The sequence below is a fragment of the Pan troglodytes genome, chromosome 9 (genome assembly GCF_028858775.2).
Source record: "Pan troglodytes isolate AG18354 chromosome 9, NHGRI_mPanTro3-v2.0_pri, whole genome shotgun sequence".
In the NCBI taxonomy this organism is placed as follows: Eukaryota; Metazoa; Chordata; class Mammalia; order Primates; family Hominidae; genus Pan; species Pan troglodytes.
Window position 1 is genome coordinate 68,555,383 of NC_072407.2, and position 23,950 is coordinate 68,579,332.

General features: G+C 53.3%; 1 protein-coding gene across 2 annotated transcripts in view; it reads left to right on the top strand.

Annotated features, from left to right (window-relative positions):
• The window catches only part of PACS1 (phosphofurin acidic cluster sorting protein 1), a 173,586-nt gene extending 154,982 nt beyond the window's left edge, over positions 1–18,604 (top strand). For both annotated transcript variants that reach the window (XM_001170787.7, XM_063783108.1), the window contains exons 11-24: positions 1,257–1,337; positions 4,265–4,380; positions 4,522–4,657; positions 5,889–5,993; positions 6,677–6,783; positions 7,503–7,657; positions 7,850–7,960; positions 9,019–9,121; positions 9,616–9,658; positions 12,653–12,695; positions 12,991–13,126; positions 15,287–15,513; positions 16,772–16,891; positions 17,025–18,604. In XM_001170787.7, the coding sequence (XP_001170787.1) occupies positions 1,257–1,337; positions 4,265–4,380; positions 4,522–4,657; positions 5,889–5,993; positions 6,677–6,783; positions 7,503–7,657; positions 7,850–7,960; positions 9,019–9,121; positions 9,616–9,658; positions 12,653–12,695; positions 12,991–13,126; positions 15,287–15,513; positions 16,772–16,891; positions 17,025–17,140 (1,599 nt within the window). In that variant the 3' untranslated portion in view covers positions 17,141–18,604. The remainder of the gene's footprint in view (positions 1–1,256; positions 1,338–4,264; positions 4,381–4,521; positions 4,658–5,888; positions 5,994–6,676; positions 6,784–7,502; positions 7,658–7,849; positions 7,961–9,018; positions 9,122–9,615; positions 9,659–12,652; positions 12,696–12,990; positions 13,127–15,286; positions 15,514–16,771; positions 16,892–17,024) is intronic.
• Positions 18,605–23,950: the final 5,346 nt, after the last annotated feature.

The following is a 23,950-nucleotide window of genomic DNA, read 5'->3' on the forward strand; positions in this document are numbered from 1 at the left end:
CAACCTGTTCTGTGGCTGTGAGCCATTACACAAGCCAAACCATCTGAAGATCTGGGGTCCCAGAGTCTGGCTCAGGCATGCTGAGTTAGTCCTGCAAATGGCCTGGAGCAGGGGTTCTCAACTGGGGATGATTTTGCCTCCCAGACATATGGCAATGATTGGAGGCATTTTTGTTTGTCACAAATTAGGGAGTGGAGAGTTGCCACTACCAGCACCTAGTGAGTAGAGGCCAGGGATGCTGCCAGACATCCCACAGTACACAGGACAGGCCCCCACAATAAGAATGAGCCAGCCCCAAATGTCAATCGTGCCAAGGTGGAGGAACCCTGGTTTAGAGTGTGACATAGGGAGCCTGCTGTGGTGATCCTTGTTCCATAGTTTACTAGGTGACCCTGAACTTACTAGCCTGATGCTTCTCAGTATTATATGATTGACTCAGAGAAAGGACTTTGAGTCATTGGGAGGAAGTGGGATATCATTTATATTTTTCTGCCTCCTATGGTTCCCTACAAGAAACAAAAAGATTCACGAAAGCCAGTACCTTCCCTGCATCTAAGACCTACAACCCACACACCACTGCTGGTGACTTTGAGTTGCTGTCTGCACAGCAAGAAGCAATATTAACAAATACGAAAATCTGGTTATGTGTCTATATTTGCAAAGGAAATTTTTAATATTTGTGAGAAATGCTAATAAGAGTTGGGGACAAATGGAGAATTAATTTACACCTAAATGGCTTAACATTGGGTGTCTTTCTGCTTAGTATATCCTGTTAGAGGGTTTTCTGGATGTTCCCACCAAGCAAAAAGCATTTGGCTACCATGGATGTCTTTAGTCTCAAAATCAAAGACCTGAACCTAGCATACTCCTTTCTCTGGCAAGCAAAGGAGGCCTCCCCTCTATGTCCTTCCTGGGCAAGTGTATTCACTGGATCCAGGGTCAAAGACTTCATGGATGCAATAGCAAAGCCATCTAAATTTTGAGCTTCTCTTGCCTAGTGACACCTCGTGGAGTCAGAATTTCTGGGTTCTGAATCTCCGTGTTATTGACTTGATGACAAAGATAACTGATCCCTCCAAAACCTGGTTTTCACAGAAATGTACCCGCCTCCCCGGCCCACATAAGAAAAAAGCCCTGAAGATTTTATGAGGTTTGAGATTAAATGAAAGTATTTTAAGCTTCATAGGGACCTAGTAAAACAAATTAAAGTGGTAGTTATTTGGATCAGTGATAACTAATTCTTACAATTTTTGCAGATGGAATTGGCTGCTCTAGAAAAAATTAAATCTACTTGGATTAAAAACCAAGATGACAGCTTGACTGAAACAGACACTCTGGTATGTATGGGTCAGTTTCCTGTTTCAGCTGTTTCAAATAGTGTTTGTCCCTTTAGAAATAACGGCAGAAGGACCCTCAGGACCACCATAGAAATTTCACCTAAATCTGCAGGCTTATGAATGTCCTGCACTCTCTTTCTCCTGAAATCCTTACCCGTGGAATGCAACCTACTACCTGGTGTAGACACCAGGTTGCTCTCAAACTTAGTATACCAGAAATGTCCTCATTCTGCCCTTTAATAAGAGCAGACCAAATGCTAGCTGGGGAAACTTCTCACCATCTGTCATCAGCGTTCTCCCTGGAAAATCATCCCTTCCTCATTGGATGTTGCTGTTTCCGTGGCCAGGCAACCCACAACATTCAGTCTCTGACTGGTACTGGTCCGTGTTCTAAGAGGTGCTGGAGCTGCCCAGGAGTGCAGGCCTAAGCCCCAATGAAGTGGAATTGAGTTGGTTGGGATGCCCAGTTTTTTTACAGGTCGAATTGCACAAACATTTACTGTGCACCTGCTTGTGCTGGGCACTGAAGATGCAAACATGAGTGAGCCACAGTTTGCATCCCCTGTACCTCCGGCCCAGGGAGGTACAGGGGATGCAAACTGGAGAAGCGACATCTGAGCTGGGCTTTGCAGGTTACATCAAAGTTCATCCCGTGGGACCAGAGGCAGGACCCTTGTGGGGAAGGAGCAGAGAACTTTACAGAATGCCATCTAGGGATGAGCCTCACGGTGGGACCTGCTGGGAGTTGACTAGAATCTGTGAAAGAATTATTTTAGCCTTATGTTTTCTATAGTAAATAAGACTACGTTAAAGATCTTATGTATTTAGGCTTGATTCAAGATTAATTTGAAACTCACTACCCTAACTTACATTTTCTAGTTCACCAGTAATCTGAATAATCCTACTTCCACTGTGGCCCCACCATAGTCCGTACTGCACGTGGCAAGTACAGTGTGGCCTTTTCAAAATTAAATTCCAATTGTGTCACTTCCTGATTAAAACTCTTCAGTGATTGGCCAAATCTCAGCAATTTAATGTTGAGTGAGTAAAAGAAGCCGAATGCCAAAAAATGCACGCCATAGGATTCCAGTTCTGTGAAACTCACAAACAGGCAAAACTAATCCATGAGGGTGACGTCAGCATACCTGTTACCCAGGGGAGAGGGAGGGGCATCGGGAGGCCTCAGGAGTGCTGGAACGTTCTGTCTTGATCTGGTTAATGGTCACCTGGGGGCATATTTGCATAAAAATTCAAGTTGACTATTCTAAATTTGTGCTTCTTACTTTATAGAAGTTATGCCCTCAGTAAACATTTTGAAAACATAAAGACCAGGCAGAGGCAGGGAAGTAGGCAGGTGTGCGGCCTGTATCAGTAGCAGAGTCCTCCCTGAGGGCTGGATCATTAGGGAGGTAGTGGGCCCAGGGAGGAGGCACGGGAGGTTAATTTAGAAAGGTGGCCCAGGCTGGGTCATGGTGGGCCTCAGAGGCCCCACTAAAGAATCAGACTTGGCCAGGTGTGGTGGCTCACACCTGTAATCCCAGTACTTTTGGGAGGCTGAGGCAGGCACATTGTTTGAGCCTGGGGATTCAAGACCAGCCTGGGCAACATGGAAAAACCCGTCTCTACAAAAAAAAAAAAAAAAAAAAAAAATAGTAATACAAAAAAATTAGCCAGGCATGCTGACATGCACCTGTACTTGGAAGGCTGAGGTAAGATAACCACTTGAGCCCAGGAGTTCAAGGCTGCAGTGAGCTGAGACCATGCCACTGCACTCCAGGCTGTACAAGAGAGCAAGACCCTGTCTAAAAAAAATTTAAAAGGATGTCAGGAATTAGGCTGGGGGCGGTGGTTCATGCCTGTAATCCCAGCACTTTGGGAGGCCGAGGCGGGCGGATCACGAGGTCAGGAGATCGAGACCATCCTGGCTAACACGTCTCTACTAAAAATAAGCCGGGCATGGTGGTGGGCACCTTGTAGTCCCAGCAACTCGGGAGGCTGAGGCAGGAGAATGGCATGAACCCAGGAGGCAGAGCTTGCAGTGAGCCGAGATCGCGCCACTGCACTCCAGCTTGGGCGACAGAGCAAGACTCCGTCTCAAAAATAAATAAATAAATAAAATAAGTAAATAAAATAAATAAAAAAGGATGTTGGGAATTCGAGACCTGCCTGACCAACATGGAGAAACCCCGTCTCTACTAAAAAAGAAATACAAAATTAGCCAGGCATGATGGCACATGCTTGTAATCCCAGCTAGTCGGGAGGCTGAAGCAGGAGAATTGCTTGAACTTGGGAGGCGGAGGTTGCAGTGAGCCAAGGTTGCGCCAAGATTGTGCCACTGCACTCCAACCTAGGCAATAAGAGTGAAAATCCATCTCAAAAAAAAAAAAAAAAGTGATCTGAGGAAAGGCAAAGGCCTGGGCTCAGAAGGTGGGATAGAGAGGGTGGATGTGAGAGTGTGGCCAGAGCGGGGACACACAGCGGTGGCTTGGGGATGAGGAAGGAAGGGAGAATCTCAACGGAGATGCAGGTGGCTTTGGCCAAGGTAAGGAATGGGGCTATGGCCCTCCCTGCTCTTCTAGACCAGATAAGGTCCGGTCAGGGCACCAGGGAGATGTATCTAGGGGTCCCCTCTTCACTCCTGGAGACAGCAGATCATCAGTCCACTCTTCTTGTGCCAGCAGGTCGTTTGTAACTGGATATTTACTGGATTGCAGCATATGGTGCCCACACGGGGTGTACTCAGTCACCCGTGAACAGTGGCGATTTTCCTTCGGCTGAGGCAGGAGCTTTAGGACCACTTGCTTTCGGGAAAAGAGAATGAGTAACTCTCTCTTCAGGATGGTGATGGGGCCTGGCCAGTCCAAGGAGGTTCCTGGGTGGTCACTGAGTGGGAGGTCATCTTCACTGTTTCCTCTCCTCCGTGGTAGGAAATCACTGACCAGGACATGTTTGGAGATGCCAGCACGAGTCTGGTTGTGCCGGAGAAAGTCAAAACTCCCATGAAGTCCAGTAAAACGGATCTCCAGGGCTCTGCCTCCCCCAGGTACTGCAGATGGAAAGGAAGCAGGGGGTACAGCCTGCAGCTGTGCTTAGCATGGGCTTCAGGGCTGAGGGAAAGTGGGGCTGGCAGCAGCTTTGGGGTTGGAGGGGCTATTTCACCAGCCTTTTTCCACCTCCCTGGCAGCAAAGTGGAGGGGGTGCACACACCCCGGCAGAAGAGGAGCACGCCCCTGAAGGAGCGGCAGCTCTCCAAGCCCCTAAGTGAGAGGACCAACAGTTCCGACAGCGAGCGCTCCCCAGATCTGGGCCACAGCACGCAGGTACTTCTGGGTGCCCCCAAAACACCAGGACCCTCTGAGATTCCCTGAACTTCAGGCTCTGTTTTGTTGGCTTCCTTGGACAGTTAGTTGGAGAGAAGAGGAATACTTGGAAATGCTCTGAACAAAAACTCTTGAAGAAAGACTAAATTAGAGAGGTCTCCTATATTCCTTGCTTACTGCCAGTGTGGAACTGGCTTCCACGCTGACCTCTAGGGCGCAGGCAGGGGAGCCAAAAACGCTGTGTGGTCCTGGCCTGCCACGGCTGCAAGTGTCGATTCCACACCACCGGTGTCTCTGCCTCCATCAGACGTCAGTCTGGAGATTGTGCCGTGAATCCACTGTTGCAGAGGACAGCAGCCTCTGGATCTCGTGGGACATCCTGACCTGAGCTCCCAACCTGAGTATTGCTGTGGGCGGTCATCGTGCTTTCAAGCCGGGAAGCCAACAATATTAAACTGTTTCAATGGAAGGACCTGAGAGTGGGTTGGAGAAGAAGTCAGAAGAACTGGGCCTCAGGAATTGTGTTCTCCTTTTGAAGGCCTGTGGTGTCAGAGATCTGGGACAGGGATTTTCCTGGCACACCTTACACAGTTCCAGTTCTGCTAGGGTTAAACAGCCAGCCTGTTCATTCCCCTGATAACTTACCAAGTGCATTGTCAGTGTGGCCTCCTGAGCTCCATGCTATTACATGGCTGAAAATGAACTTGAGACTAGAATAGCCCAGTGCCTGGGGTGAGGTATTGTCCTTCTTGTTAATCACTGTTCCTGAAATACCTTTTGTTCCCTCAGACAGCAGGTACCCACACAGCACTCACTGCCACTCTCATTATTTCTCTCCCCACTGCCCTCGTTTCTGTTTCTCTGAGCACCTGCTGGCCGCCCTCTGCCTCTCCCTTCCTGGTTCTTACGCTGCTGCCCCTCCTGCCACCCACACCGTTTCCCATCCGCGAGGCTTGCTGCACCTCCATCCTCTCCACCTGCCCTGGCAGGACAACCGCTGTGGCTTTGTTCCTCATCTCCATGTGTCCTCTAAGGACTTGCTTTGCTGCTTCTTTCTCCTCCTTTCCATCGTGGTCTGGCCAGTGGGAGACTGAGTCTCCCTCCCAAAGTCCTGATATCTGTTCTCTCTAACACCCCTGCTCCAGAGACTCCCCATGCACCAGTCCAGCAGCCCTGTCCTCAGGCTCCCCGGGGACTCCCTAACAAGAGACACTTTCTTTTGTTCCTGCAGATTCCAAGAAAGGTGGTGTATGACCAGCTCAATCAGATCCTGGTGTCAGATGCAGCCCTCCCAGAAAATGTCATCCTGGTGAACACCACTGACTGGCAGGGCCAGGTAAGTGCTGAAACTGCGAGGCCATGTGGGGTCCTGGAGGGCAGGCAATGCCCGGTTGCATTGTCAGTGTGGCCTCCATGCTATTGCGTGGGGAGGTGGGAAACTCACCCCTCCATCAGCCCCCACCTGCTCTGAACTGAGCCCAGAACTCTGAGTTCTAGTCCAACTTCTGTCATTGTCCAACTTGCGGGATCTTAAATCACTAAGTTTGCTCTACCTCAGCTTCCTCATACGTTAAAAAACAAACAAACAAAAAGCAACAGTAATTCCTCCAGGGCGCCACATGCGTCAGGCAGCATAGTGGAACGGGGGCCTGTAGAGAAGCACCTGGCTGTAACCTCCAGGGCTGCCCCATGAAGGCAGGTCAGCAAGGCAGAGCATCCCTGCCTGCTCCCTCACCGCTGTCCACCTGGCTTAGACACTGGTGCCGGGGACACCTGGAGTGTCCTAGCATGTGAAACCCCCTAAGGCTTCCCATCTCTCACACTCTGCGTGTCTCGTGGGTCGGCCCCACCCTCTCCTTACTGGCAGTCCGGAGACCTGGCTGCCTTTGCCCAGCTTCGGTCTGAACTGCAGAGGACAGGGGCCCTGCAGCTCGGTCTGGGTCTCACTTGCCTCTTGGCCCTTGTGAAGGAGCGATGTGTTCTCACCTGTGTCCCTGCTCTCCTCCCTCCCTATCCCAGTATGTGGCTGAGCTGCTCCAGGACCAGCGGAAGCCTGTGGTGTGCACCTGCTCCACCGTGGAGGTCCAGGCCGTGCTGTCCGCCCTGCTCACCCGGATCCAGCGCTAGTAAGGGCTCTGGCCTCCCTTCTCCTGCCCTTAGAGATTCCCTCTGACCTCATCTTCCAACCCTGACTTCTAAGCAATGATAGACCCTCCTGGCCTCATCAGACCAATAATTTGCAGAGGGGCGTATGTTTAGGGGGGTGGCGGCAGCAGACTGTAGGGCTCGAGGCCCCCACAGACCCCAGAGGATCGGAGGTGGAAATATCAATTCCTGTGCTCCCTGCCTCCCTGCCTGGACCCCCGCCATGCCTTGACTTGCTTTATCCTCTTAAAGCCATGATGAAGGAGAGGACACACTGGTTTTAAAAAGATCTTTTATTCCTTCCATCTGCAACATGCTGCTAGACACTCAGGAGTCAGTGCTTCCCCTACCCTCAGGGCCTTCTTAAAAGGCCCAAGTCCCTTGCCCTTGTGAAAGAGAACTATGGATTCCAGGCCTGGGGGCACACACCCTTCGGGCATCCCAGGCACACTGCCGAGTCCTACGTTAGCCTCAGCTGTTCCGTCTGCTTCATGGGCAATGCCCTCTGACCCTGGATTTTTCTCTTGGTTGTGAAAGCACTGTGGCTTATTCCCTGTATGATCCTCTCTGTTTTATTTTGTGGATTGGTTTGCTTTTCCCCTGTGGGTTGTTGAGATCACAGAAAGTCAGCTCTGGGCCTCCCCCGGGCAGGATCCTGGCACCCCCTGAGCACTGCTATGACGCTCCTCTTCCTCCCCAGCTGCAACTGCAACTCTTCCATGCCGAGGCCAGTGAAGGTGGCTGCTGTGGGAGGCCAGAGCTACCTGAGCTCCATCCTCAGGTTCTTTGTCAAGTCCCTGGCCAACAAGACCTCCGACTGGCTTGGCTACATGCGCTTCCTCATCATCCCCCTCGGTAAAGACGGGAGGCACCAGGAGGGCGTCGGGCGTGAGGGTTCCATAGACAGATGCCTCATCTGGAACAGGACGGTGGGGTTGGGGCCTAGGAAGGGACAGTCAAGGAGACCAAGGCCGTAGCCAGGGACAGCTGCTCCCACACTGTCTCATCTCCTGACGAATTCACCACCTCTGGTTTTCCATCTACCAGGTTCTCACCCTGTGGCCAAATACTTGGGGTCAGTCGACAGTAAATACAGTAGTTCCTTCCTGGATTCTGGTTGGAGAGATCTGTTCAGTCGCTCGGAGCCACCAGTGTCAGGTAATGGCCCCGTGTAAGGAGCTTATTCCCACCCCCGGGGTCCACAGGTGCCAGCCTGGCTGCAGAAGGAGGCTGAGGTCATGCTGCTTTCCTCCCTGCAGCTCTCACCTTCCCGGTCACTCTGTCCATTCATTTTTCCATAAGTGTTTATTAAGCGGAGGCTCACTGTGCACAGCCCCTCCACTCTGCCAGTTTTCATCCTCTGCTATTTGCTCTGCTCCTGTTCATCTGGAAGGAACAAGGGCCATGCTGGCATAGTGGCCAGGGCATCTCTAGTTGTAGAGATGAAATACAAGGAGCAGAGAATAGCAGTCAAGTGACAAAGCAGTCACTTGATAAATGAATAGCACCCCACCAACCAGGTGCTTTCTTGAATATCAAATAAAGGTGGCAGAGGTCAAGGGCACGGTGGATCACTTGAACCCAGGAGTTCAAGACCAGCCTGGGCAACATAGCAAGACCCTGTCTCTACAAAAATACAAAAATTAGCTGGGTATGGTGGTGTGCACCTGTAGTCCCAGCTACTCGGGAGGCTGAGGTGGGAGAATTGCTTGAGACCAGAAGGTTGAGGCTGCAGTGTGATCACGCCACTGCACTCCAGCTGGGGCAGCAGAGTGAAACTCTGTCTCAAAAGTAAAATAAAATAAAAATAAAAAAATAAAGGTGGCAGGGATCAGAAAGAGGTTGAGCTCTTCCAGGCTGAGAGGTAGTGAGGGCCTGGCGCAACTGAGAAGGAGGTGATGGCAAAAGTCTGTGGGGTGAGGCTCCTCCAGGCCACCAGATGGGTATGTGCAAGGACAGGCAGGAGCAAGTGGACATGAGAAGAAGGGTGTGCGTGGCCCAAGAAAGAGCAGGGCTTTGAGGAACTGCAAAGATTGGAAGGGAGAGGACCATCCTTGGGCTCATGATTCCTTCAAACCAAAAGGACCGTAGAGCCCCATCCTTCACTCAACTCCTAGAGTCTGACGGGTCTCAGGAAGGGAGCCCTCTCCGAGAGGGTCTGCAGATTTGCCAGCTGAAGTCAGTAGGCAGTTAGTGATCTCTTGGCTTTTCTGCAGAGCAACTGGACGTGGCAGGGCGGGTGATGCAGTACGTCAACGGGGCAGCCACGACACACCAGCTTCCCGTGGCCGAAGCCATGCTGACTTGCCGGCATAAGTTGTAAGTTTGACTTTGAGGGGTTTCTTAAAAATAGGTTGGGTGGGTTAGAGGAATCTTGAGTCTTCCTTGCTTTCTCACATTTTCCTTCTCCACATGCTATATTCCTTCATAGGAACCCAAAAGGATATGAGTGGTTTTTACCACCACCTCCCCAGCACTCCTTCCTTGCCCAAGGCCTCCCACCCATAGGAGCCTGAGTTCATCAGTTTCCTTTCCTGCCCTTCAGTATAAAGCAGCCCATCCTCGTAGCTGGAACTCAGACGTGGGAAGCAGGGAGCGTAGCTTGCATGATCAGGTCATTTGCCCTCATTTTGTGAGCTCCACATGCACAGCAAGTCCCAGACCTTCCCCATGCCGCCCCAGGATGTGATGGGCAGAGGCAGCCCAGCATCCTGGACTCTGCTGCAGCCACAGTGAGATAGGAAAGGCCAATTCCCCAGCACTCCTCCCTGTCTCTCCTACTAACTATGAAGCTCTCCTGTGTCTCCCAACAGCCCTGATGAAGACTCCTATCAGAAGTTTATTCCCTTCATTGGCGTGAGTACTGACTCCCTCTGCTTGGCACCCCACCCGTTCTCCTGGTCTTCCTGTTCCCCCTTACACAGGAAAACAAAAGATTCATCTAGAACAGTGGTTCTCCAGACACTGGAGATTTTGCCTCCAGGGACTACCTGGCAGTGTCTGGAGACGTGTTTGGTTGTTATACGGGGGGTACCCAGTGGGTGGAGGCCAGGGATGCCGCTGGTCATCCTCCAGTGCACAGGAGGTCCCGCAGCAGAGAATGGCTTGGCCCCAAGTGTCAGTAGTGCAGAGGTGGAGAAACCCTGGGCCGGGACATGGATTGGGCTGTCCCTTTTAGTGTCTGCCTTTTCCAAATCACGAACTGTTCCTGGGTCCATCACTGGTGTCTCCTGTTTATTACACCAGGCCCTGACCTCGCTGCCTTCACCCGGGGAGTGATGTCCAGACGTGGCTCACGGGAAAGGGAGCTGCTTTGGTAGTAGTGGAAGGCAGCATTCAGAAAAGTCTGAAAACAGATACTTCTGTCTTCATGGTTGGATAGGCCACTGAGAGGAAGGCTTTCTTCTTTCCTTTTTTATTTAACCAAGGAGAAATCTCTATACTAGTAAACTTTGAAAGTCAAGGAAGAACCCCGTGGATGTCTCATGGCAGGTGCATTGCCGGCTGTCTGTTCATCAGCAGCTGGGCCACAGGCTCAGCCTGACCTAGGGAGGGGTCCGGGGGAGCTGTGCAGTCCTGCCAGAGGCCAGAGCATGGCACCGGAGCAGGACTGAAAACTCCGATTTCCACTTAAAAGAGCTTTACATTTCCCTTCGAAACCAGCTTCTTTTTTTATTTTTTATTTTTTTATGAGATGGAGTCTGACTCTGTTGCCCATGCTGGAGTGCAATGGCACAATCTCAGCTCACTGCAACCTCTGCCTCCTGGGTTCAAGTGATCCTCCTGCCTCAGCCTCCTGAGTAGCTGGGACCATAGGTACATGCCACCACACCTGGCTAATTTTTTTTTGAGACAGAGTCTCACTCTGTTGCCAGGTGGGAGTGCAGTGGCGCGATCTCGACTCACTGCAACCTCCGCCTCCCAGGTTCAAGTGATTCTCCTGCCTCAGCCTCCTGAGTAGCTGGGATTACAGGCACGTGCCACCACACCCAGCTAATTTTTGTATTTTTAGTAGAGACGGGGTTTCACCATGTTGGCCAGGATGGTCGGTCTCAATCTCTTGACCTCGTGATCCGGCTGCCTTGGCCTCCCAAAGTGCTGGGATTACAGGCTTGAGCCCCTGTGCACGGCACGCCCGGCTAATTTTTGTATTTTTCTGCTGAGATGGCATTTCGCCATGGTGCCCAGGCTGGTCTCAAACTCTTGGACTCAAGAGATCCACCTGCCTCAGCCTCCCAAAGTGCTGGGATTACAGGCTTGAGCCCCTGTGCACGGCACGCCCGGCTAATTTTTGTATTTTTCTGCTGAGATGGCATTTCGCCATGGTGCCCAGGCTGGTCTCAAACTCTTGGACTCAAGAGATCCACCTGCCTCAGCCTCCCAAAGTGCTGGGATTACAGGCGTGAGCCACCGTGCCCCACCAGCTTGTATCTTTTTTTGTAATTTCCTTGAGGGTCCCTCGTAGCTTCTAGACAGGGAGGGGCTCATGTGGATGAGGGGGCCTAGCTCCCTGCTCTCCCTGCTCTCTGCGCATCCAAGATGTGGGTGTCTTGAGTGATCTCAGGAGATACCTGAGCTGGGGAAATCCAGCAGCCCTTTCTCGTGCCTTGCAGAGCCTCCTGTCCTGCAGTCTAGCCAGTCCCCGGTTAGCCCCTGGGCTGCTCCCATAGCCACATTACAGGCCCCAAGACCATGGCCCATAGCTGTGGCTGGTGGTTTGACACATCTTCGTGGAGCTGTGAGTTGCTGCTCACTCAGGCCTCGCAACCGAGAGAGACAGAGAGATAACAAATTTAAAACAAATTAAAAACCAAAAGAGCTAGCAACCTCACCAAATGCCAGGCGAACAAGGAGAGAAGGGGAGTTGTATTCAGGAAGCCCCAGAGTGGCAATTTGTTCCTCTCTGGGAATCAAAAGAAGGGCGCATAGAGAATCGGGACAGACTTCAGCAAACACAGCCTTGCTGTCGCGGCAGCCTCCAGGCAACCACCTGCAGGCCTGTGCGGTAGATTTCGCCCCATCAGGTTCCAGCCCTCTGGACTCCCAGCCCAGCTGCCTCTTTGCCTGGGCCTGGGCCCAGGACTTTACCTGTCACTTCAGACCACAGCCTGGATGCTCACCTAGTCTGTGGCTGTGTTCTTTTCTAGCCACTGGAGGGCCCAGGCTGTCCTTTCCAGAATTCTCTATGGAGAATTGAAAATTCCTAAAGAACCCCCCCACCCCCATTCAGTACACTTCCACATTCCAGGAAGACCAGAGAGGAGAAGGCTGGTGTCCACACCTTAGCACGTCCACTTGGCTTTAGACTCTCCCACCTGGCAGAGACAGAGCCATCTTCCTAGGCCCTCTGCCCACAGGACCTTAGAGAAACAACATCAGGACATCACAGTGGTTCCTGCCTTCAGCCCTTTATCCCCAGAGAAGAGCTGCAAAGTCTCGCATGCCCCACCTCATTGTTGCAACTAGGTTTTGTTGTTTTTTGTTTGTTTGTTTCTACAGCTGGGCTGTTCCAGATTTGCAAAGATTTTTTTATTTACTTATTTATTTGATGTATTTATTTATTTTGAGATGGAGTCTCGCTCTGTCTCCCAGGCTGGAGTGCAGTGGCGCCATCTCAGCTCACTGAAACCTCCGCCTCCCGGGTTCAAGCGATTCTCCTATCTCAGCCTCCCAAAGTGCTGGGATTACAGGCGTAAGCCACCACGCCCGGCCCAGATTTGCAAAGATTTTAAAGTCGGCAATAAAATAATGTGTAGTGATGGCTCTTGTGCCACCAATCTGTTTCTGGTTGGATCAGAACATGCCTGCTTTAACAGAAGGATCTAATGAGTGCCTCTTCTCTCCTTGCAGGTGGTGAAGGTGGGTCTGGTTGAAGACTCTCCCTCCACAGCAGGTGAGCCTGGGGCTCCCTTGTTCTGTGGAGTGAGGCTGGTGCCCTCCCTGTCTTCCCTCTAGTCCAGCAGGCCAGAAGTTAAGCTCTGGATGCCCTGAGGGAAGTCAGAGCTTGAGCAGGAAGCCTGTGGGCGCCCTCACTCCCCTGCTGCGGTGGTGGCTGGGGGAGGTGGAAGGAGCCTGGGGCCAAAGGAGGAAAGCAGGCCACGGGATGGGAGGAACCCCGGCTCCTTGCCACCACCAAGTCAGAGATAGCTTCCTCTGGCCAACTGTGTTTGTCGTTTGTCCCCTGACAGGCGATGGGGACGATTCTCCTGTGGTCAGCCTTACTGTGCCCTCCACATCACCACCCTCCAGCTCGGGCCTGAGCCGAGACGCCACGGCCACCCCTCCCTCCTCCCCATCTATGAGCAGCACCCTGGCCATTGTGGGGTAAGGCTCCTGCCCGTACCTGTCCTGCCATGCCCTCCATCAGGCCCACCCAGCTGATTCCAGTGACAGGCGCATGGGCTTAGAAGGTAGCCACAGGAAGCCGGGCGTGGTAGTGCACACCTGTGGTCCTAGCTACTCAGGCTGAGGCAGGAGGATTGCTTGAGCCCAGGAATTTGAGGCTGCAGTGAGCCATGACTGCGCCACTGCACTGTAGCCTGTGTGACAGCAAGACCCTGTCTCTCAAAAAAAAACCCAAAACACTAAAGTTAGAATTCAGAGACATATCACTAGCCGGCCTGGTCATGGGAGGACACTTTCTGCCCTGTTTCACAGTATTGGGTTGAATGAGACAATGTTGGCAGAGGCCTGTGAAGTGCTGTGCAAGTGTCTTGTTATGGGACCTCCCAGGTGTTGTTATGGGACCTCCCAGGTGCAAGAAAGAGCATGGCACTTGGGAAATAAAACACACGTGGGTTTGAGTGGTTCTGTCTTGTCTCTGCACTGCCTTAGCTTAGACAAGTTACTGAACTTCAATTTCATCTAATGAAAAGAGGTGAAGTGGCCACCTTGCAGGACTGTGGAGCAGGTTACATAAGAACGTGGAAACCAGGCCTCATCCTGTAGTTCCAGCCACTCCGGAGGCCAAGGCCGGAGGATCGCTTGAGCCCAGGAGTTCAAAGCTAGGCCTGGGCCACGTAGTGACGTGGATTGGGCTGTTCTTTCTAGTGTTTTCCTTTTTTCTTCTTTTTTAGGGACGTGGATTGTCTCCTTTGGTGACAGTCAGAGGGCCTCTCTAAAGGAAACAATCCACGTCTCTAAAAAAGAAGAGAAAAAGAACATGCGTGTCAGTGCCTGGCACAGTGAGGCGGCCCTGCTGAGGCGCTAGAGCTGGAGCCGGCGCGGGAGCAAGTGGCGGAGCTCGGGTTCAGGCTGAATCTCTGAGACCACTGGAAGCAGTGATATAGCAGGAGGCCGTGTCTTTAGGATCTCAAGTATCTACAGTTTAGATCAAGGGTCCAGCAGCAGGGGGCAGAGAGAGGGTGGAGGGGTGGGCTCCTGACAAGAAGGCTGAGGTGAGGAGAGCAGGCGTGGTCAGCGCTGGGAAGGAGCAGCCTGCCTTCCCTTCCCCCATTTCGCTGCCTTCCGCCTTCGCCTCTTCCCTTTCCTTGTAGCAACAGCGAGGATGGCATTGGCCGGTGGCTTCCCCCAAAGTGCCAGTAATGTGTTGGGTGGCACGAGGCCTGCCCCAGAGCTAGAATCCCAGTCCCTGGTCTCCCTCAGCCTCTGCTCCTCGGGGCACTTCCCTTCAGGGTCTTCTGGAGGGAACAGTAGAGGAAAGGAGGAAGTACCCACGCAGCCGAGTTCTGCCCTGGGGACCTCAGGTTCCTGGCCTCCTGGAGGCGTTTTCTCTCATCTCACCCCACAGCGGAAGGGTTTCTGTCCAGCATGGGTTTGGGGAGCCTTGGCACCAACCCTTTCCTCTACCTCCTTTCCCTTCCAAGTTAATCTTGTTTTTTAACGGAACCTCCAAAATGAGGCAGAAAGAGAAAAGTCAGATGACTTTCCTAGCCTGTGTACCTATTGTGTCTGACACCTCCTTTCAAGACACACCAGCCCTTCTCCTGGGAGCTAAAATTATCGCTGAGCTAAGAGTGCCATGAAAAGGAGAAAGCTGCAGGTCGGGCGGCACCAGCCGCTGTCCTGAGGCTGCACTGGAGCCGCCCGCAGGGGCTTCTGCCGGGCTCAGGCCTTCTCTCCAGCTCGAGGCTCAGTTTGGCCCAGGCTTTGCCTGCTGGGCGTGTGTGTGTGTGTGTGTGTGTGTGTGTGTTATATGTGTGTATATGTGTGTGCACGCATGCACTTATGTACACACACACATTCTTCCTTCATAAAGCTTCCTTCTCTGCTGCCCTTGTCATCCTGTGAAGATTTTATTTGGTTTCCTTTTCGTGACTTGGGCCTTTATTCTCCCCAGCTTTGTTCTCAGATCAGCCTGATTCTCCTCTCCTACATGAGCTGCTCTGTGTGGCTGGAGGGAACAGAGCTGCAGCCTTCCTCAGCCTGCCCTCCCGGGGACTGGCATGGCCCCTACCCCATCAGGCCTATGCAGTTGGGAGCTGAAGGCAGAGCTGACCTCTCCTCTTTGTTCCCTTTCCTCAGGAGCCCTAATAGCCCATATGGGGACGTGATTGGCCTCCAGGTGGACTACTGGCTGGGCCACCCCGGGGAGCGGAGGAGGGAAGGCGACAAGAGGGACGCCAGCTCGAAGAACACCCTCAAGAGTGTCTTCCGCTCAGTGCAGGTGTCCCGCCTGCCCCATAGTGGGGAGGCCCAGCTTTCTGGCACCATGGCCATGACTGTGGTCACCAAAGAAAAGAACAAGAAAGGCAAGTACCCCCAAGGCCGGGGAAGACCATGGGCCACCAGGCCTCCCGTCTCGTCTCTCAGGGCCTGGGAATAAATCTGCTTTTGGGATATTTGGGATGAAGAAGCATCCCATGGTCTGGCATGGGGTGCAGAGGGGGCAGTCCCACCTCCCCTTGAGGGACAAGGCCATTCCTTCTGTCATGCAGGAAACCGAGGCTGCAGAGAGTCGCTTGTTCACTCTCTGCTGAGCTCCAGTACTTTAGGGGCTGAGGCAGCTGCCACTGTGTAATGAAGGGGGCCTTTCTGGCCACTGCTGTCCGGGATGGACTGCAGACAGGGAGAGGCCTCTCTATATCACAGCTCCAGGTCCCTGTGACGCAGGAGTAGAGAACTTGCACCCAGCCCTGGAGGCCGCTCCAAAGAGGCCTCATGAGCAAAAGGACGTGGTTGTGTTTTCAGGATTAAGGGGCATACAGTCCATTCTGGATAGCAGGGGTAGCTTAAGGAGCTGGAGGGGAGTTGGAGCTGGCCCGGCTCCTGTGCGTGGGAGTGAGGCAGGAACCCCTATGGCTGGGCCAGTGCTGCGGCAGCGCCTGCCACCGTTGGTGCCAGCTGGGGACCCGCAACTGGTAGTGCACCTGCAGCACTGGCATGACCCCAACCCCGCCTCCTTTGGGTGCTGCAAAGCAGCTGTGCCTATTTCTGTGTGTGACTCCCCTCTGCAGAGTTCCCCTGGGGGGTCAGGCATGGGGCTGTGCCAGGCCCACAGCCAAAACCCACGGCCTGCAGCACAGAAACTTGCAAGGGGCAGCTGCCTGCTCAGCAGTGCCCTCCCTGCCCTTGCTTCCTTTCTGGAGTGGGAGTGGAACAGGGAGCACTCCCCGGCATCCCCAGGACAGCGTGAGGACAAACTCATGCTGCACTGGCTCCTGCATAGAGCATGCACCTGATAGGGAGGCAGGCCCCTGCCCCACAGGCTGCCTAGAACGTTCCAGCTGGAAAGGACTTCAGAGACCATCTGGACCAAGGTCTTCACTGAACAGGCGAAGATATCGAGCCCCAGGGGGAGAAGTGGGACCTTAGCCAAAGTCACCAGCTCAGTGCTGGGACTGAGTCAGGAACCTGAAGATCCTGACCCACAGCCCAGTGCCAGGGAGGAGGGGTTGGTTTGCAGATCACCTCCCCTCGCCACAGGAAGAAGAGGACAGTTGGCTGGGGAGGAGAGGGGTGGCGGCCTCCCCAGGGGCTGGGACACAGGTGGCCTTGCTTGCTTTCCAGTTCCCACCATCTTCCTGAGCAAGAAACCCCGAGAAAAGGAGGTGGATTCTAAGAGCCAGGTCATTGAAGGCATCAGCCGCCTCATCTGCTCAGCCAAGCAGCAGCAGACTATGCTGAGAGGTGCGAGGGCGGGCAGGGCCGGGAGGAGGGCAAGAAAGGGACTGGAGAGGGAGGCAGGCAATGGCCTTTCCCAAGGGGCCCTGGGGAGATGGCCTGAGCAGTCTGGTCACCCCTCCTCTCCTGTCACCCCCAGTGTCCATCGATGGGGTCGAGTGGAGTGACATCAAGTTCTTCCAGCTGGCAGCCCAGTGGCCCACCCATGTCAAGCACTTTCCAGTGGGACTCTTCAGTGGCAGCAAGGCCACCTGAGGCCCTGTCTCCCAGCCACTTTCCCTCCTGGCACTGCCACCAGCCTCACCGCCTGCGGGCAGGGGGAGGCCAGCAGGCCCGGGCCCAGCATCCCTTCCCTGGCACCAGGGTCTGCCTCTCACTCGCCCAGGTCCCGAAGGACACTGCCACAGGGACGCCTCCCCTCCCCTCCCCTCCAGCCCACCCCTGCACAGCCCCTCCTCATTCCCGCTTTTCCCCTTCTCCCTCCTGCTCCAGGCCCAAGGCGTGTTGTTTTTGCCTTCTGGTGCCCATAGTCCCCTGGACTGAGTCCCCCAGGCCTTCCTTCACCCGACTTCCAAACTCTTCCTTGTGGTATCAGTTTCCTTCCCGGAAATGAGAAAGCTGGAATCCTGGTCCCCAGCAGGAGAGCCTAGTCCTCCCCCAGCCCCTCCAGCCAACAGGGTGTCCTCTAAGATGCAGCTGCCAGATCCACTCACTCTGCCGCCTCCAGCAGGACCCAGGGCCACTTTCAACTCTTATGGGGTTCTCCACCTGCCCCAGAGCTTCCCAAGGGAGGGTAAGGGGGCACCCTGAGCCCACAGGACCCCTGCTTCACAGCTCACAGGGGCAGGAGGCAGCTCCCCCGCCTCCAGGACCCTGTTGCTATGGTGACACAGCGTTTCTAGGACAGAGGGGCCTCCCAGTCTCCCCCCACCACCCGTGCACGACTTCCTCACCACCCCCAGGTTCCCTGCAGATGTCGTGTGTGTCCTGAGTGTTTCTTTGGTTCTTTGCACGCCAAGTCTCTTGGTTGTACCATGTGACACACCCTGTGCACTGGTCGCTGTCTTCGTGGCTTCCACCCTTGTTGATGATGCTCCTGCCTCTGCCTCCCAGCCCCTCACCCAGCACAGCTCTGCCTGGACTTGGAGAGATGGGAGGCAGACCCTCACCACCATACATGCTGTCTGTGGCCCCTCAGACATTCTGTTTCATCTCCCATTCATCTCCCTCCTCCCACCGTGTCAGTTTTTCTGCCTTTCCCTGCTCTGTTCTTCCCCCTCCTTAGGCCCCAGCCTGGGCCCAGACCCATCCTCCCAGCCAGGTTTCCCTCCAGCAGGCTCCTTCCCTCCCTGTCACCTCCCTCTCACCAACCCGGGGTCTGAGCCCCTCAGTCCTGACCGTCCGTGTTCTCAGGAGTGGTTGAGGACACAGGGCCCCAGCCCAGCCCTCTGCACCCCCCAGCCCGGCCATCTGCGCCCCACAGCCCCTTTGGAGCTTTTCTCTTGTCCTCTCACTCCTTCCCAGAAGTTTTTGCACAGAACTTCATTTTGAAAGTGTTTTTCTCATTCTCCATACCTCTCCCAAGCTCTCCTCCAGCCCTTCCCAGGGCTCAGCCCTGCTGTCCTGAGCGTCTCCTGAGCCATAGAGAGGAGATAGGGGTGGGAGGGACTGAGTTGATGTTGGGTTTTTCATTCAATAAACTGGTGATTTCTTACCGACTGCCTTGGGCTTCTATGCCCCCTCACTGTGCCACAGGAGCTGCCCAACCCCTTTTCCACAGTGCAGCCCAACTCCAGTGAAAATCCACCAGGAACATAGGTGGAAAGAAGCGTACTCCCATGTTCTCAATCATGGAAACAGGCATGAAGGTGTCTCACCTGGCATGAGGCAGGCAGAGGTCGGAAACAGGAAAGATGTCATTTCCACACCAAAAGCCCGTTTTTTCCCCAGGACCCACCATCCCCAAATCCACCTCCCAAGGCAGTGACGTGTTGAGTGTGGCTTCCCCATCTTCTGATCAAAGGTCAGAACTTAGCTTCTCTCCCCTGCTCCAGGTTGGTGAAGTCCGAGCCAGTGGGGTCTTTGCCGCTGCAGGTGGAGGGAATAGGGCTGAGGGACATCTGTGGAGTTCCTTTTCCTGCCCGCCCTTGACTTAGAGATGGAAAGCAGTGGTAGCCACTGTCCCCTGGGCGCCCGGTTTTTCCACTAGCTTCCAAGACAGGCCTGCACACACAGCCTTCCCCATGAAGAAGTGCCCAGAGGTGGCCAGGCGCAGTGGCTCAAGCCTGTAATCCCAGCACTTTGGGAGGCCAAGGCAGGCGTTTTGCCTGAACTCAGGAGTTTGAGACCAGCCTGGGCAATGTGGCGAAACCCCGTCTCTACTAAAAAATATAAAAAATTGGCTGGGTGCGGTGGCTCACACCTGTAATCCCAGCACTTTGGGAGGCTGAGGTGGGCGGATCATGAGGTCAGGAGATTAAGACCATCCTGGCCAACATGGTGAAACCCCGTCCCTACTAAAAATACAAAGATTAGCTGGGTGTGGTGGCACGTGCCTGTAATCCCAGCTACTCAGGAGGCTGAGGCAGGAGAATCACTTGAACTCAGGAGGTGGAGGTTGCAGTGAGCCGAGATCGCGCCACTGTACTCCAGCCTGGCGACACAGCGAGACTCCGTCTCAAAAAAAAAAAAAATTTTTGCCGGGCGTGGTGGTATGTGCCTGTAATCTCAGCTACTCAGGAGGCTGAGGCACGAGAATCACTTGAACCCGGGAGGCGGAGGTTGCAGTGAGCTGAGATCGTGCCACCGCACTCCAGCCTGGACGACAGAATGAGACTCTGTCTCAAAAAAGAGAAGTGTCCAGAGGTGAAGGCTTGCAGGAGAGGCAGCGCTTGGCATCCTTGCCCTACAGGTATAGCCCCAGAGGAGTGGATGGCCATCCAGAGCTTGCTGTCACTGGCCTCAGTCTTGGGTTCCCCAAGCCCTGTGCCCAGACGACCTCACATAGAGAGGCTTGGGGACCCAGCTGTGTGGCCCTGCGCAAACTCTCTGAGCCTAGAAAATGAAAATCATACCTGCCTTCTAAATGAGGTGATAGCGGGGCTGGTGAGAGGAAAGGCCAGGAGAAGCAAATCATACCTAGTGTGACCTGGATCCAGGGTGTGAGTGTGGCTGCAGAGCAGGGTGAAGTGCCCACGAGGCCTTCCCGGAGCACAGCCAGGCGAGGGCTGCAGGGCAGGAGCTGTGCAGAGCTGGGGGCCAGGGAGTTCCAGTGGAGGGGGTGGGACAAGTAGACTTGGATCCCAGCTTCTGGCCCTCTTAGGTTCTGGCTTAGAGCTAGGAGAGAGGGTGAAGGGTGAACTCTCAGCCCGTCTGCATCTGACACCATATCCTCAGCCTCCCCTTCTGTGGCAATAAATGTCCCACCCTGCTCCCATCCTCGGGGCCCATCCCTCTTCACTCCTTGAGGGCTTTTCTCCTACAGTCGCCCTCTCTCCTGCACCGCGGGTTCTCCCCTCTGCCAGGACTTTCCACCCACTTACATGCATCCCAAGTGGGTATAGCTCAATATCAAAGACCAGAGACTTCCAGATTCCCTTCAGCTGCCATGCCTTGTCTCTGCTCCCCTTACAGCAAAACTCTTCCAAAGAGCTGTGTGTGTTCCCCGTCTCCACTTCTGCCCACTCCCTTCCAGTTTTTTCCTCACAATCCCACCAAAAGTTTCCTTTCCACAGTTGCCAGTGACCTGGGTTGCCCAGTCCTATCAGTAGCATTGGATGCAAATAATCACCCGCTTGAGTCTTTCCACCTGGCCTGTGGACAGCTCTGTGCTCTCCTCTCACCTCCCTGGCCTCTCCTTCTTGGCCTCCCTTGCTATGGTGTCCTCAGCTTCCCAGCCTCAAAACCCTGGAGGACTCGGGGCTCCAGCCTCTAATGTAGCCTCCTCTCTCCCCACACTCAGCCCTAAAGGGAGCTCACTCGGCCCCATGGTGTGAAATGTGCTCCCCTGGGGAGACTTCCCTCCTAGTAAATGCAAACTCGGTTCTTCAGTTCCAAGGCCAAAAACTGGGGAATCCTCCTCGATTCCTGTTTCTCTTGTACCCACCATCTAATCCATGAGCAAATCCTCCAGGCTTATCCTGACAGTGCCTTGCCCCTTCCTCTACTGCGATTATCTCTTGTCTGGATATTGCAATAGGCTCCTTATTATCCCTGCTCCCACCCTCTTCTCCCTGTAGCCTGTTCTCCACTCAATAGCCAGAGATTTTTCAGAGCTGAGCAGATCGTGTTGGATTGCTGATCCAAATTGTGCAGAGTGTCCCACCTACCTAGGTGTGTAAGCTGAAGCCTTACCTGTGAGGGGCCCACATGGTCTGATCTCCCAGGAGCTGCTGGATCTTAATTCCTCTTATGCTTCCCCTCCTCACTGGCCTCTCAACATTCCTCAAACACCACTCAGCCTCAGGGCCTTTGCACGGACCTTTGGTCCTGTCCATCCTGCTGCTGCCCTCAGGCCCGTGTGGCTTGCTCCCTCATTCAGGTCTTGGCTGAAATGTCACCTCAGGAGGTCTTCCCTTCTCCAACCCCTCTTTTTTTTTTTTCTTACTCATATTTCCCACTCCTTGGCATTAATTATTCATTTGTCTCTCCCACAAGAATGCAAGCTCCAAGAAAAGAGGAAATGTTTTTCCCTGTTGTATCCTTGGCACCCAAAATACTGCTTGGCCCATCACAGGTGCACAATAAATATTCGTTTGCAGAATGAAGTTCCCTCTTGCTGCTGGAATTGGGTCCCAAATCCAGATGTGCTACTCAAGACATTTTAACTGATGCCTTAGCCCAAAAGACACCTGGGTTTTCTCATAGGCTCAGAAGTAAGAAGATAGACTCCTACCCCGAGCAAAGAAGAGGAAATCAGCTGTGTAGGGACAGTTTGGAGCACAAGGCAACTCAGGTGGAAGGTGCTGACTCAGACCCTGAAGCAGCTGTGCCCAGTCACCAGGAGTTAAGGCTGGACCAGAGCAGAGCTGCCCAAGGTCCGCCAGAGACTAAAGGCAAAGGGATGGCCTTTTGATGCAGAAAGTGGAAGAGCCTCTATCTAACCTGCACGCCAACTCCAGACTGGTTTTATTTTTAAGTAAACTATTTTATTTTAGAATACCTTTAGATTTATGGAAAAGTTGCAAAAATAGTAGAAAGAGTGGCTATATACCGCCCTGCCAGTTTCCCTTACTGTTAACATGTTACATTCATGTGCATTTGTCATAACTAGTGAGTCAATTGTGATGCACGATTATTAACTAAAGTCCCTATTTTGGCCGGGCGCGGTGGTTCACTCCCATAATCACAGCACTTGGGGAGGCTGAGGCAGGTGGATCATCTGAGGTCAGGAGTTCAAGACCAGCCTAGCCAATGTGGTGAAACCCCATCTCTACTAAAAATACAAAAATTAGCCAGGCATGGTGGTGGGCACCTGTAATCGCAGCTACTCGGGAGGCTGAGGCAAGAAAATCGCTTGAACCCGGGAGGCGGAGGTTGCAGTGAGCCAAGATTGCACCACTGCACTCCAACCTGGGTGACAGAGTGAGACTCTTTCTCAAATAAATAAATAAATGTCCCTATTTTATGCATGTCCTTAGTTTTTCCCTAATGTCCTTTCTCCATTTCAGACTCCCACCCAGAATGCCACACTACGCTTGGTCATTCTGTCTTCTTTTTTGTTGTTGATTTTAGAGACCAGGTCTTGCTCTGTTGCCCAGGCTGGAGTGCAGTGGTGCCATCCTAGTTCACTGCAGCCTGGAACTCCTGGGCTGAAGCCATTCTCCCACCTCAGCCTTCTGGGTATCTGGGACTACAGGCATGTGTCATTACACCTGGCTCTTTGTTTTGTTTTGTTTTGTTTCGGTTTTTTTGGTAGAGATAGGGTCTTGAACTGACCTCAGTTATCGATCCTCCTACCTTGGCCTCCCAAAGTGCTAGGATTACAGGCGTGAACCAACACATCCAGCCCATTCTGCCTTCTTAGGATCCTTTGGGCTGTGACATTTTCTTAGACTTTTTGATCTCTATTTTTGATGACCTTGACAGTTTTGAGGAGTATTGGTCAGGCATTTTGTAGAATGTCCCTCAGTTGGGGATTGTCTGATGTTCTTCTCGTGGCTGGATGGAGGTTATAGGTTGTGGGGAGGAAGACCTCAAAGGTGAATGCCCTTCTCAGCGCAGCCTGTGAAGGGCACATGCCGTCAACATGACATCATGGATGAGGTTGACCTGGGCTCCTCACTGTAAAGTCCCACACACCTGCTCCCATGCTGTTCTCTTTGGAAGGAAGTCGCTGGTGCAGCCCACACTCGGGTGAGGTGTTGATTATCCCTACATGCATCATCTGGGATTCTGCTGTACAGGAGGTTTCAGACTAATCTTTAAACTGCTTCTTTCGCCACCCCTTTCACCTGCCGTGTCCAAGGACTGACAGCATTAATAGCTGTCACCGTCACCTACAGGGCATTGCCTTTGAGCCAGGCTGCTGCTGAGTGCCTTATATGGTTTATTTCATCGAGTCCTTAAAGCAGCCCTCCCTGTGAAATCAATTCTGCTGATGCTTCCTTTTGCAAAGGAGGAAACCAAAGGTCAGAGCCTCCCCTCCCAACTCTAGAGCCTCCCATTTAACCTAACCACTTATGTTGCGACCTGAACACTCACAGTCATCCCAGACTTCACATGGCCAAAGCAAGACTCCTGATTTCCCTTGATCTTCCCCAGTCGGCAATGGCACCAGCCTCCATCCTGTTACTCCAGCCAGAAACCCGGACTCATCCTGCGCCGCCCCTCCCAATCCATCAGCAACTCTTGTCCATGCTGCCTCCCAAACGCTGTTTCCAACTATAAGCCAGGGTACCTTCCTCGCATAGAGTCCTTTGTCGTCCTGTCCTCCCAGTGCCCTCTGAATAGAGACCAACCACCGTCCACCAGGCCCGTGGTCTGGCTCACTACCTTCACTTCTAGTTGCTTTCCCCCTGCCATGCTCACCACCCTCGAGCCACACCTGACCTTTCAGTGCTCACA